This window comes from Musca autumnalis, unplaced genomic scaffold (assembly GCF_047663935.1).
Source record: "Musca autumnalis isolate F117 unplaced genomic scaffold, ASM4766393v1 scaffold_4, whole genome shotgun sequence".
Lineage (NCBI taxonomy): Eukaryota > Metazoa > Arthropoda > Insecta > Diptera > Muscidae > Musca > Musca autumnalis.
In genome coordinates, this window is record NW_027411977.1 from 184,736,907 (window position 1) to 184,752,197 (window position 15,291).

General features: G+C 33.3%; 1 protein-coding gene across 10 annotated transcripts in view; it reads left to right on the forward strand.

Annotated features, from left to right (window-relative positions):
• LOC141404370 (prostatic acid phosphatase) overlaps positions 1-15,291 on the forward strand; it is a 44,091-nt gene that overhangs the window by 5,472 nt on the left and 23,328 nt on the right. For 7 of the 10 annotated variants that reach the window (XM_073987917.1, XM_073987918.1, XM_073987919.1 and 4 more), the window contains one exon: positions 6,785-7,497. In XM_073987917.1, coding sequence (XP_073844018.1) covers positions 7,327-7,497 — 171 coding nt within the window. In that variant the 5' untranslated portion in view covers positions 6,785-7,326. Of the gene's footprint in view, positions 1-2,491; positions 2,559-3,400; positions 3,544-3,572; positions 3,759-6,784; positions 7,498-15,291 lie in introns of those variants that run through there. The other 3 variants (XM_073987916.1, XM_073987926.1, XM_073987925.1) reach the window with 3 other exon arrangements.

Below are 15,291 nucleotides of genomic sequence, written 5' to 3' on the forward strand. Positions count from 1 at the left end.
TGCTTGTACAATTTACATGTGTCAATCAATTTCCTTTGTACCCCACGTGAATTTAGTTTTTTTTATGGATCTAATGAGCCCTTCTAATGAGCCCTTCCGCGTTTGAATACATCCACTAAAACCTCGGATATAGATACCTTGGAAATAGGAAAATCAGCAAAATATATTTTGACAAATCCGCGTACTAAACTGCGATTTTCTTTAACAAATTTTACATAAATGGAATCCTTTATAAGCGATTATAATATTTGCGAAAACGCGTGCATAAATTACAGAGATGCGCGAGTAATATGGGTCTTTTACGCAAAATAGAAAATGGTGGCACATCCGCGTTTCTTGAAGAATCTATTTAAAATAGCTGTATATTGACGTATTTTTGATGTGCGCTAATGAAACCGGATGCGCATCAAAATCGTATGTACATATGTACATTGCGCGACGTTTACCCAATTTGAGGTTATTGGCGTTGTGAAATGCAACTGACGGCACAATGGCCGCTGAGTGCAACATCGAAATATGCATAGATATTGAAAGAGATTGGTTCGCTGTATCCAAAATCGGATGCGCATCAACCGACTTAACTTATTTGCGAATAACAGGTATTTTAATTTTCATATTTTTTTTTAATGATTGTAATATCAATATTACTCTTAATTTCCTATCCTTATAAGTTATCACAGTAAGCAGTTAAGCTCTAGCGATGGTAAAACATATTTCTAGATGAAGTTTTAGTTTAGTTGTGCTGGCCAAAAAACTCAATTTTCATATTTTTTTTTTTTTTTGAGAAAACTGCCAATATTTTTAGATAAATATTTTATTCCTATGAAAGAGCACATCTTAAAATACCTTTGGAATTTTAGTTGTTGAAAACTATTGCACAGTTTTGTGGTAAATGGCTACCTGCGAAACCCATTTTTTGTAAAAGCGTCTTGCAGTGCCAACGCTCGCTCAAAAACGAATGAGCCAATCTTCATATTTTTTAAGAACATAATAATGTTGTCTTTAAGCGAGACAGAATTTTCAAAATACAATTTTAACAAAAATAGTGACCTGTAAAAATCAAAATTTCGATTTTAACGAAAAAATGGACCGGTTTTTGCCTAAAAATCGGCTAAAAAAATAAAAAAACTTTCTCGCTTAAAGACAAGGTTCATACAGGAGCTCTTCCGCCGACGATGCAGCTTGTAAAATGGAAATTTGGTGTTGCCTTCGCAACATTCTTCCTTCACGAGTGCACTCGGCCGCTGAACTGTAATGATCAAATATCGCCCATATTGCCTCATGCATATCGTGAATTGAATTCGAGTGGCGTCGAATTGCAAGTCCAAAGTAGACAATGAGTGAGGTAATATCTCAGACAGTTTTGCTCCGATCGACTTGACATTTTTTGCGGCACACTCTACCTGTACTTCAAAATAAGCCAATAAAATTTTTTCGATTTTTTGAAATTGACAAGTAGGGATAACCCCTTAAGAAAGAAAAAATACCAAACGTATTTAGAAATTGCTTTGGTGACTTTATCCGATACGATCAATGAAGAAGATTAATATTCCGAGGTATTACATTACTTCTAATCAAAGGTAGCATAAAAACTTCAAAACCCCGTACAGCATCGTATTTTGCATCAATGAAAAAATGGTATTGCTCTATTATGATTTTAATGCTTTTCTATCATGGTTTCGACATTTTGTAGCATGGAATGTGTTAGTTATGTGTTTTTTCGTCGAGAATCGACGAACGCATAGCAGTGGGAAAGAGTTGGTTTTGTTTGCAAGTGAAGTTGCTCGAGTTTAGGTAGTGTCAAAGAAATTCTCGATCAGAGTGTTTCTTTGCTCACGTATCTATTTGACGAGCAATTGACACTTGGGTACAAAAAGTTTTTAATTGCAAAACAAGAAACAAGGGAACTGATGAAGATCTGTGGCGAGATCTGAAACTATAGTCTTCCCTGCATTACCCCTTGGTAAACATCGCCAATTTTTCCCACTAATAAATTAAAGTTGTTTTAATAAAATATTAAGACAACGACTATGGGATTAAGCCTGACTATTTTGAAAAACAAAACAAATAAGATATTTTAAAATATTTTTTCTTTATAAGAGAATAAAAACCGCTATAACTTTTGCGCGTATCGGCCAATTTTGTGAACGCGAACAGATTTGAAACCAGAAATTTTTCCAAAAATCGTAGATGTGCTCGCAAAAAAGTTTTTAATTTTTTCCAAATAGAATTGTAAAGGAAATTTGATTTTTACCATATACCCTCGTTATCCTAACAATATTACCTAATTTTTTTTCGACCTATACATTTGTATAGGAATTCCTATTGCATATATTTTGTCTTTCTGTATTTTCAAAGTTCCGTTGTCACTGCTAATTTTACAAACATTTATTCGGCATGTGGCCTTGCCCATGAAATAGTCTCATTCGAAATGTGTCAAGTACACAATATGCATTATAGGTATATAAAGTACGTGACATTGCTGAAAAACACCACAGTAGTTTTTGATATAACAAATTTGAAAGTGCGGAAAATTAAAATAGAATTTTGTTAATTTTGTAAGTAGTTTAATAAATATAAGTTACTAATGAGAATCCTACAAAGTTCAAATAAAAATACTACAATGTCAAGTTCACCATTTCTGATTCAAAGAGCCTGTGGGATTATCTCTGATTATTTCCGCACGATTACTCTCGAAGGGAGTAAATGAATTGGTCTTAACTTTGCATATGGTAATATTACTTCCAGGCACAAATGAGGTTTGAATATGGACTAAATCGGTATAATCCATCGTGTACCTTCCAAAAAAATTAAAAAAAAGTCTAGTGTAACTGTTTGTCTTGGATCAGTTCCATATGGTTCCAATAACTAAATTTTATTAATGATAATTAATTGAAAAATTTTGACATTGAACGGATATAATTGACAATTAATTGAATTAATCGAATTTTCAGCACTTGCTATAAAAATTTATACATGCTTCTTAGTGTGCATTAATATTTCGTCACCAAATGAAAAATGTTAACTTCCACATCATTTGGGTAAAGTCCCATCAGAGTATTTTCCCCATTACATTTATTGATCTGTACAAGAAATCATACACTAAGCAGAATTTCTGCCTCGCTGAAATTATCCACAGAGAAATACCATAATTGTGTACGCATTGACTTTACCGACATTGTCATCACCTGCCTACAAGTCTGCAAAAAGATCTAGTTACCAAATAAAAAAATATTTGGCTTCCACATCATTTGGGTAAAGTCCCATCAAAATATTTTCCCCAATACATTGAGTTGTAGTTGCAAGAAAATATACATTAATCTACAATCTGAAAAACTGGAAATACCCACAGAAAAACACCGCAATTAAGCTTGCATGGTAATGCTCACGTTGTGTTGACGTTAGTATTAAACTTACATTCATTCTATCGAAATACATTTTCTCAAATATTGATTAAAAAGTTCCCCTTAATGCTAAGCTGAAAGATTATTTTGCTACAAGCCTATTAACTGAGTGATAAAAATTGACAAGAAAATCCAATATGTATGTATAAATGATGTAGGCTTCCTAATAAACGTGTAGATTAGGACTGTAACCAAAAAAATCAACACCAGCACAATTTTTCGCGGGTTGTGGTCCACAGATATCAAACCGATCAAAATTTAAGCAAAGCTGTTTTCTATGGTTCTGGTCCACAGATACTAAACCGTTCAATATTGAAGAAAACAATCAACTACAATATTATAGCAGAGATACCAGTAAGTACCTTTCTGGAACATACGAACTGTCATTGAAAGGTACTTAAAAGCCAAATATCGAATAAACATAAACATTAGATTTTTATACTTTTTACTCCAATTCTGGTCCATAGATATGTACCAAACAGTCCGAAATTTAAGAATGCGGTCAAAAATATACCTAAGGTCGGATAATATTCAGGGGTCGGAATTGGCAAAAAATATATTTGGAGAAAAAGTCAGCGTTTTATTTCAAAGCGAATATCTCTTTTTCTACAAGGGGTATACTAAAAGCAAAACCTGACAATGGAAGTAGAAAATATTACCTTTACAACGATGTAAAGTAGGTTGCGTAGGCGGTCACAAAACGGAGATATCGCAATTGTTGCCAACACTGTGACACAAAATGGAACACAAAGTCTGGGGGTGGAAAATTCCTTTTTTTAGATGAAAGCCCTTGGTGAGTATATTAAGAACACAAAAGGAAATTTTCGCGATAGGTCAAGTTTTTGAGATATCGCGTGATGAACTTTTTGATTTTCCACCTATAATGCCTGAGAAAATAGCTTTATATCTCTGTTTGGCGTTATTGTATTGTTGTTTTGAGAAGAAGATTTTATTGTAATCCAACCCAACTTTTAATTTTTGTGATTGTAACGAATATCACAGTTTTGGTTGAAAAAAGAAACGCCTGACTATGAAAGTAGAAAATTTCACCTTTACAATGATGCAAAGTAGAATGGCGTAGGTGGTAAAACAACGAAGATGTAATATTCGGTAAAGCATTCCATTTTTCCATTTGTATACCCTCCACCATAGTATGGAGTGTATATTAAGTTTGTTTTTCCGTTTGTAACACATCGAACTAATCATTTGCGATCCTATAAAGTATATATATTCTTGATCAGGATAAAATTCTAAGACGATCTAGCCATGTCCGTCTGTTCGTCCGTCCGTCTGTTGTAATAACTGTAGCGTCCGCAATAATTGAGATAGAGTGCTGAAATTTTGCACCCGAGGGTGCAGGCAGGTCAAGTTCGAAGATGGGCTATATGGGTCCACTCTTTGGTATAGCCCCCATATAACGGTACCTCCGGATTTGAGGTATTTTGACGTTCTTCGCCACATTTGCAGATTGAATTAGCTATAATTTGGCACTTAGGGTTCCTAGTGACCAAAAAACTTATATTCGAAAAATTATGAACATAGGTCCATGTTTTGGTATAGCCCCATATAACGGTACCTCCCGATTTTCGGTATTTTGAGAATTTTACCAAGTTTTAACGGAATTATCTGTAATTTGAACATTTGACGTTTGAAATTCTTAGTGGTCACCACACCTCTCCACCAAAAATTGTCAAGAAAGGTCGATGTATTGATAAAGCCCCCATATAAAAGTACCTCCCGATTTTCAGTAATTTGATGATTTTAGCTACAATATTGAACCGAACTAGCAGTAATTTGACATTTGAAGTTCTTATTGGTCACAACACCTCTCCATCAAAAATTGTCAACATAGGTCCATGTTCGGATATAGCTCCCATATAACGGTACCTCCCAATTTTCAGTAATTTGGCAAATAATATTAATAATAATTTGACATTTGAAGGTTGTAGTGGTCACCAAACAGGTTGTAGTGGTCACCACACAGGTTGTAGTGGTCACCACAATTTTCAACATAGCCTCAATATAACGATACTTCCCGATTTTCGGTACTTTGAGGATTTTTGTACTTAAAATGTTTAACCTAAAGTAGGTCCATGTTGTGGTATAGCCCCAAAACAAACCTCCCGATTTTCCGTACCTTAGCTTTATTTTTTGGACGAACTTTCTGTAATTTGAAATTTAAAAGCCAACAAAAATTCTGCAACAAAAATTTTTCATTTTCGTATAGCCCACATATGTACCTCCGAACTAGCTGTTAATGACATTTGAAGTTCCCGCATTATGTACCGAGGATTCTAGCTACAATTTTTAACCGAATTAGGAGTTATTTGACATTAAAGGCTCCCATCAAAAACTGTCAACATAGGTCCCTGTTTTATTATAACCCCTATATAACGGTACCTCCCAATTTCTAGCCCACAAAAAATTGTCAACATACATAGTTAGATATAGGCACCATAAAAAAGGGCCTCCCGAATGAAGCATTTTATGTACATTATCTGACATTTTAACGTACCCACTTAAAGATGGGGACAGGATTGAAAACTAAATATTCCATTTTAGTTCAGAATATTTTATGGTGGAGGGTATGAAAGGTTCGGCCCGGCCGAACTTAACTCCTTTTTACTTGTTTAATTTTTCTCATCTATGAATATTGTAGTTTCAGAATTCGCAAAAACTTCCCAGGTGTAAGCAAATTCCATTTAAATTTGGTTCAAGAGCACCGTGTATAGCCTTTGCTCATTTGTTTAACGTATACGGCTGACTTAGTGATTTTTCCCAGAAGGGATAGGGTTGATCAAAATCGGCAATAACTTATGTCGGCGAGACAATGTTTGCGAGTATTATCACATTTTCCCCTTTGAACACATAGCTATGAAGTGGTTATGTACTCTATTGATTTCGATCACTGCATTCCCGAAGCGTGTATTGTCCGTTTCGGCGTAAGTTGACCACGAAATGTCAAGTTATTCGGGAGATCTGATCCTTTTTGCCACTTTTCCCTCTTTTGCCACTTCCAAAGTTACTAAAAGAGTATTCGTAATTGTTTTGGGAGCTTCCTGTCATTTTTCCATGTTACTTACCTAGTTCATGTTGAGATTTTATTATCCTGTTTGAATGATCTATACTATGGACGTTTTGTTTGGAAATTCGCGGTCTTTATGAAGGTTTGATTGATATCAACTTTCATGGCTTTCTTAGGCAATCATGCCCAAAAAGGTCTATTTTGCAAAATTTTACTTTTAAAGATAAGATAATTTTTTATAAGTAATGTAAATAATTTATGCTGAACTTTAGACACATCCATCAATAAAACATATCTATAAAATAAAATCAAGTTTAAAATTTTAATTAATTTACTGTGTTTGTTTTCATTTTAGGTAGATTCGTAATAAAGTGAAATATACGTTTAAAAGAAGACAACAAACAAATGATGTAAACAAACGCGTTTTAAAAAAGAACCCCAAAATTTCTACGATACGGAATTATTATTACATATCATAAAAGAGACTACACTCACGAAAAACGGTCCGTGGTAAAGTCGACAAGTTTTAAATCAACATTAACCAATAATTGACGGTGGGAATCACAAAGCGAGCTACGCTTTAATTAAACACAGCTAAAACAATATAAACAATATCTATAAAATCCAACAAAAAACACAAATTGTAAAAAAGCAACAGTTAAAAATTCTGGCAAATACCTATTTGTTTCTCGGTTTTCGATCTGTGCTTTTTATTTTATTTGCAGATTGTGTGAATAACAAACTTTTATAAAACGTGAGTTTGTGTGTACGTTGATGTTTCGTTTTTATTTCTCGTGACGCTTCACATGTGCGTTGTCGTTGTTGCTGTAATGTGTTTTTGTTTTTTGCTGTTGTTGTATTTGAATTAATTAAATATATAAAATACCTCTAATCATTATGGCTCGCTCACATTTAACTCGAAAACTTTGTCTCGCAATGACGGCTACCGTCTCTATTCTGGTGTTAACATTTGCCGTCTTGGGATTATTTGGTACTCCCGCCGATTCAGTCAAGCCAGCAGCAGCTGTCAGCTCAACGGATCAATCAACATTGGAACTGTTGCATGTGGTAAGTAGAGATTTATAAAGTGTTTTATCGCTAAAAGTGAGCAAATGAATTCATGTTGCTGAAAGAGAAGAAGAACTTTCTGAATTAGTGAGCGTGATTGCTATTGCTATGATTTAATCACTTATCGTTATAAACTTAGATGTGGTCAAAGTCTTTTCATTGAATCAGGGATGCATCACACACATGGTAGACATTACGACGACGCGTGTTTTAATACAGTGACTCTGAGCTATGCATTTTCTTATCTGGTTAGATTTTTAAATAATATTAGGCATTGCTTGTTGCTGTCTGCTTTACCAAGAGATGTACATTGGCGCCACTTACTTTTGTATGTAGATCTAACAAGTGCAGCACAAGGTTGCCTCATTTATAGCCCGCATAATGTTCTTTTGTTCTAGCTTATCAGTGTTCTAAGCGAGAATAAGAGGCGTATAGAATTTCCAAACACAAAAATAATTACATTACTAGTTGAACGCTATATTTCGTACTCAAATTATAGTGGCGAATGAAATAGTAAAAAACAAACAATAAAGCTAGGATCAGGTTTGCGGAGTCATGCCAATTTTGGTTCGACTTCGACCCCAGCTCAGTAGTCGGATTTTTCACGACTCCGACTCCGAATTATGGACTGTGGTTCATGTTTTGTTATAGACCTCAATGGGCAGTACCGATATATGGGAGCTATACCAAAACCCACATACATATGGGTAAATCCTGCGTGACGAACGCTACATTTGTACCCGTTTTCGGGCAAAAATATTAACATTTTTTGAACTTTCCTGATAGATGCATTGAATCTATACATGGTATTTAATAGAATTTGAGAGCACATTCAAATGCTATAAAAAAAATTTGTTTAACAAGTATAATTAGCGGAAAAAATTGATTATAAGTTATTGTGACGCACGCTACAAAAAGTGGAAGTAGCTTCCGATGTTGTGGTATGTTTTCATAATTTTTAGCAAATTTTGAATAATAAAGCACACAAAATGAAAAATTTAAAAGAAAGATGAATATAAGAGAATTCTGAAACAATTAATTTTTAGGCAAACAATTTTGTATTTTTTTTCCAAAATCAGCGAACCTAATGTGACGCACGCTACATTTTTTCCAGTATATAGTAAATAAAAACCTGTGTATTTATTTTAACGAAACAATCTATATTTCTTGCAAATAACGATATTTAAGTCATATTTTATGTTCTTAAATAAGTTTATCAATGCGTATATGTTTATAAATAAATTTTATGTTTTAATGAATCTGACGTTAGTGCGATTTTGAGCGCATTTTTGTTATATGACGAAAAATAATGTTTGCTTTTAATTCCGGGAATGCTCTTAACGTTAGCCCATCTCTCCGAAAGAATTCCAGCTGATTTTTCTATATAACTACAGCTTACATATAAAATGAAAATACCATTTGTATTCATTTTTGCCAATTTAAAAAAATCATGGGCATTATTAAGAACAATATTCTGACCTTTTACCATTTTCCAAATTTTTTTCTTTACGACAGCTCCGATTCCGTCTACTGCACCCTTTCCCTGAGCAGTTGCAAAAAATTCCACTCAAATTTTTCTTTGAAAAAGGGCATACTACTTAAAATGAATTTGTTTTTAAATTGACTTGCACATCCATCAATAAATACAGTATAGTCTCGATAATCCGGACACCACATGTTTCGGCGATGTCCGGATTATCGAAATGTCCGGATTACCGAGTAGTAATAAAAACATATAATTTTGAAAGTTTAAGTCATTAATAAGGGACTTTTACTATATAATAACCTGACATCTAAGGTAAACGAATTCATATTAAGCAAATATCACGGGTGGCGACCATTTTAAGACCGAGAGTAGCTTTCCTGCCTACCAAATATACTTCTTATATTCCTCCATCGTAAAGTTACATATCTTAAGTATTTTTGTCACCTAAAACTTCCTTCCAACTGGTGTATATTAATTCAAAATTATTTTAAGGATATAAACTTTGTAGTCCATGTACATATAATGACTTCCCTTTTCCATGGGACACGATAGAACTACAAAATTCATATGCTCTCATCTCATTATGGTGAATGTTTAGCGATTTCTATGAACATCACCAAATGACTTCATCTTGTCGACTAACGAATAAGACAAAATGGAATTCAAATCTTTTGCAGAGAATGCAATACAACAATCCTTAGTCGTCAGTGATTTTGAATGTCAAAGAAAGCAAATAAAAGGAGCCATACGATTTTTTAGTTTATTGATATCTATGGTATCTACTCGTTTCCTCGTTTAGTTACAAATCCCAATAAAAACTAAACTATTAAACCCGACGCTTTAAGTGATTTAAACATGTCTGGATAAAATGTCCTTGGAACACATTACATGGCCCAAGGGACTTTCTCACTAATCGGAGGGCGAATGAACTAATTTCTTCAGAGGAAAAGAACACGCAACATTGATCTTTGCTTATCAGCCAGGCTGGATTCTTGTTCTATGAAAATTAGAAATGAAAAACACATACATATTTCCTTTATATATTTTTTTTCATTTGACAGTATTTTTCCTTTATAAAGCGGCCCATACACTATCAAATTTTTATGTCAATATTTGAAGTAGTATGTATGTGTACATTTTGCAAAATATGAGAATGTGTGTGTGAATTTTATGGATTGAGGAATATCAAAATAGTTTTGATTTTCAAAATGAACCCCAGTCAATCCGATGAATATGGTTTATTTTTAAAATTGTCAAAAAACAGTTTTGAATGATTTGGACCGAAAACTTTGAAAAGCTTAATTTTTCTCATTTATACACCAATTGTTATTGCTAAGAACGAAAACGTCAATGAAATAAATAAGAATCTAATACTCAAAATAGAAGAAAATATTGGTGTCCGGATTATCGAGGTACGAAAAATGTATGATGTCCGGATTACAGAGTCTACAATTTAAAAAATTCTAGTGTCGGATTACCGCGTTGTCCGGATTAACGAGTGTCCGGATTATCGAGACTATACTGTAAATGTAACTTTGAAATATCATTTCATTTTTTAAGTTTCTTAACAATTAACTGAACTCAAATCGTGACGAAAACAGACAACAAATAGAATACAAGAGAAAGTGAAAACAGAATTAAAAGGCAATTTTTTTTCTGGGAGAACTCAAATCGTGACAAACGCTACAGAAATTAATGCACTGTAATTTTTTTTTATTATTATTGTAAATTTTTTTCTATTTCCTTAAAAGCAGGATATTAGTTTAATTTAAATTTATAGATGAATTTAAAAAAAAGAAATTTCTGCCCACGGTATAAAAAAAATATAACTTTTCGTGAGGAACGCTACACCACTTGGATCTGTCTTTTCATACCTAATTTCACTTTTTCCAAAATAGTAAAAGATAATATTTTCTGTCAAAATCTAAGAGAATTGAGTGAATAACAATATAGCTTTCAAGTTTACCACTTATGTTAACACTAAAGTAATAATATGAACATGTAAAAAATGTACAATTTTTGTATAAAATTAAAAAACCTGAGGTAGGGTAGAATTTTGTAATAATTTTTGTGTTAATAATGATAGAACAAAAAGTTTTTAACATATTTCTAAAATTAGATATCCAGTCTAATCTTCTGTGAGAAAATAAATTAATTTGGATAAAATAAAAAAAATTTTGGCTGGTAGACTGTTTCTGGGATTTGCCCATATGTCTAAAATTTTTGTGGATACGTTTTACATAAATTTCATACAGATAATGTAGATAAAACCTTCCGAATATTGTGGCTATAATACTTGTACAAAATTTGTAATGGGGAAGTTTTCTGACCACTAACCAAATGCCAAATTACAGCAAATTCGGTCTGAAAATATAGCTTAACACGCCCAAAAACCTAAAATCGGGTGGTATCGTTACCACCTGGGGGGCTATACCAGAACGTAAACCTATGGTCACAATGGTTGATGGAGAAGTCTCTTAATTACTGAGAAACCTAAATGCCAAATTATAGCTACTTCGGTCTAAAAATGTAGCTAAACACGTTAAAATACCTGCACCTTGCTCTTGAAACAACTTTAAATGGAAGGTGCTTACTCCTGGGAAGTTTTTGCGGATTCTGAAACTACAATCTTCGTAGATGAGAAAAATCAAAAAACAAAAAAAAAAAAAAACATCGCCGGAGCTCTTTTTAAATAAATCGCGATTCAAGTCGGCATTTTTAAGGGTTTTTTAGGTTTTCATGATTTTGCTTGGAAACCGAAAGTCCTATCGAAGTAGGACAAAAAAGTGTTCTACCTATGAAAATTCTATACAAGATTGACCTTTATGGTATTTTCGTAGGTTTTACCGTTGTTGAGATATAGAAGTTCAAATTGGGACAATGCACTGACTGTATCGTCTGCAATTTACCAACTTAAACTTATATATCTCAAAACTGGTACAACCTAGGAAAAAGATACTAAAGCCAATCTTGTAGAGAATTTTTATAGCTACAACGTTTTATTTAGTCCCATTCCGATAGGACTTGCGGTTTTCAAGCAAAAGCCCGAAGACCTGAGAGAAAAAAATCTGAATGATTCATCTGAACTTCTATAGCTCAAAAACGGTAAAACCTACGAAAATATTATGCAGGGAAATCTTGTACAGAATTTTCACTGCTACAACATTTTCTTTAGTCCCATTTCGATATGACTTGCGGTTTCCAAGCAAAATCGCGAAAACCTAAAAAAAACTAAAAATGTGAACTTTAAAAATCCCTCCAGCGATTTTTTCTTGTTTTTGGATTTTTCTCACCTATGAACATTGCTGTTTCAAAATCCGCAAAAACTTCCCAGATGTAAACGGTTTTCACTTAAGGTTAGTTAAGGCGAACCATGTATGACATTGTTTTATAAGGTATCGATACGGTCAATGCATTGTCCCAATTTTAACTTCTATATCTCAATAACGGTAAAACCTACGAAATTATCATGAAGGTCAATCTTGTAGAGAATTTTCATAGCTACAACATTTTCTTTTGTCTAAATTCGATAGGACTTGCGGTTTCCAAACAAAATTGTGAAACCCCAAAAAAAAAACCTTAAAAATGTCAACTTGAATCGCGATTTATTTAAAAAGAGCTCCGGCGAATTTGTTCGTTTTTTGATTTTTTCATCTATGAACATTGTAGTTTCAGAATCCTCAAAAACTTCCCAGATGTAAGCACCTTCCATTTAAAGTTGCTTCAAGAGCACCATGCCTGTCGTTATGTGGGTGCTATACCAATACGTGGACCTATGTCTATAATTTTTGGCGAAGAAATTTATTGATCCCTGGGAATTATAAATGGCAACTTATAGCTAATTCTGTCTGAAAATGTGGCATCTTTCTAAAAATCTAAAATAAATTTTATTGTCAAGCTCTCAATTTTTGTGGGCGTTGGAGTGATTGCCACAGACTGACGGACGTGAAAAGATCGACTTAGAATTTTATCCTTATCATGAATATATATGGGGAATTCTGAGTGAGATCGGACACTTTAGCATTTTGATTTCCTTTATTTTTTGCTGTGTTAATGCTGCTCCTCAGTTAAACATTTCAGTATATTTTCTGTAAAAAATATATTCAAAGAAATACTCCTCATAACTTCTTTAAGTTTTGTCCAAATAAAAAAATCATTTTTTTTGTATTTTTTGTTTTTTTTTTATCAGCTATCTAATAAAAAATTTAAAAAAATGAACAGTGGGATTGGTTTAAATTTTCGCGATTTAATATTTAAAATCAATGTTTACCAATGATTGTTCTATTCGATTTTCTTGAATTATGAACATTGTAGTTCCAGAATCCGCGAAAATTTCCCAGGTGTAAGCACCGTGTGGCAAATTAAAAAAAAAAAAAATTAATGGCCTTTTTCTCTAAGATGATACGAATACAAATTGGTTCGAACTAAAACAAATTTCTGTTTTTTGAAAAATATTTTTTCAGGGCGAAACCTATAGCTCTGCGTGTGCGTTCAAAAATACAAAAACAAAATACATGGATTTGTTGTTGTTTTCCATTTGAAATACATGTATTTTGTTTTTGTATTTTTGAACGCACACGCAACACGCAGAGCTATAGATTTCGTCCTCAATCAAACATTTTATTCAACAACAAAAGTTCGGTAGTAATTCGAACGAATTTGAATTCGGATCGTCTTAGAGAAACAGGCCATTAATTTTTTTTTAATTTGTCACACGGTGCTCTTGAACCAACTTTTTCGCGGGTTCTGGAACTACAATGTTCATAATTAAAGAAAATCGAATAGTACAATCATTGGTAAGCATTGATTTTAAATATTAAATCGCGAAAATTTCACCCAATCCCACTGTTCAATTTTTTTTTTCAATTTTTTATTCGATAGCTGATAAAAAAAAAACAAAAAATACAAAAAAATATTTTTTTATTTGGGCAAAAATTAAAGATGTTATGAGGAGTATTTCTTTGAATATAGTTTTTACAGAATTCGACTTTTTCAAGGTGCGATATCTCTGCAACCGTTAGTAAAAAAATCAGAAAATATACTGAAATGTTTTACTGAGGAGCCGCATTAACGCAGCAAAAAATAAAGGAAATCAAAATGAGCAAGTGTCCGATTTCACTCAGAATTCCCCATGTATTTTCATGATCCGGATAAAATTATGCAAATTTGCAATACGTTTAGTATATATGTATACAAATTTTCAAACTCAGCCTTTGCCTAGCACCTCATCTAAATATGCCTGATGAGCTGGCTTAAACTAGCGAAACGATCGTAGCATATTGGTTGGATGTGTGTGGACTTCGCTAGATATCGCTTTTACAATAGAAAACTCCTTAGGTCAAGATAAGCTCAATTAATTCAATTAAATAAAACTCTCACAAATAAATGTCCTTCGTCCTAATAAGACAACAATTAATTAAAAATGCATAGCATGAGCCCGGCTGAGGTTTGAACCTGGGTCCTCTCCAACAAACAGACAATGTTGTCGAGGTCTTAGCGTTCTAAGTCACTGCCAATCTATCAAACTTCTTAACTGGAAGGCATTACAATTCATGAAGAAAAAAGTCTTCGATTGTATACGTGTGTGTGTATTGAAGAAGGATACTAGGAAGACCAGAGACACTAGGCTGACTTAATAGTAAAAAGGCTTCAAAAATACTTCACAACTGCAAACTTGCAATACGTTTTGTATATATGCAAGTTTTCAAATTCAGCCTTTGTCTAGCACCACATCTAAATATGCCGGATGAGCTGGCTGAAACCACCAGCGAAACGATCGTAGCATATTGGTTGGATGTGTGTGGACTTCGCTAGATATCACTTTTTCAATACAAAACTCCTTAGGTCATGATAAGCTCAATTAATTCAATTGAATGTGCTTACACCTGGGAAATTTTCGCGGATTCTGAAACAGCAATGTTCATAGATGAGAAAAATCAAAAAACAAAAAAAAATCGCCGTAGCGCTTTGTAAATAAATCGCGGTCAAATTTCACATTTTTGGGGTTTTTAGGTTTTCACGATTTTGCTTGTCATTTCGATAGGACATGCTGTTTGTCCTATCAAAATGGGATTAAATATTGTAGCTGAGAAAATTCTCTACAAAATTGACCTTTATGATATTTTCGTAGGTTTTACCGTTTTTGAGAGATTGGGACAATGCACTGACTGTATCGCCTTCATATAACCGGTTTCCCAGCGATTTTTGTTTTGTTTTTTGATTTTTCTCATCTATGAACATTGTAATTTCAGAATCCGCGCAAATTTTCCAGGTGTAAGCTATCCATTTAAAGTTGGTTCAACAGCGCC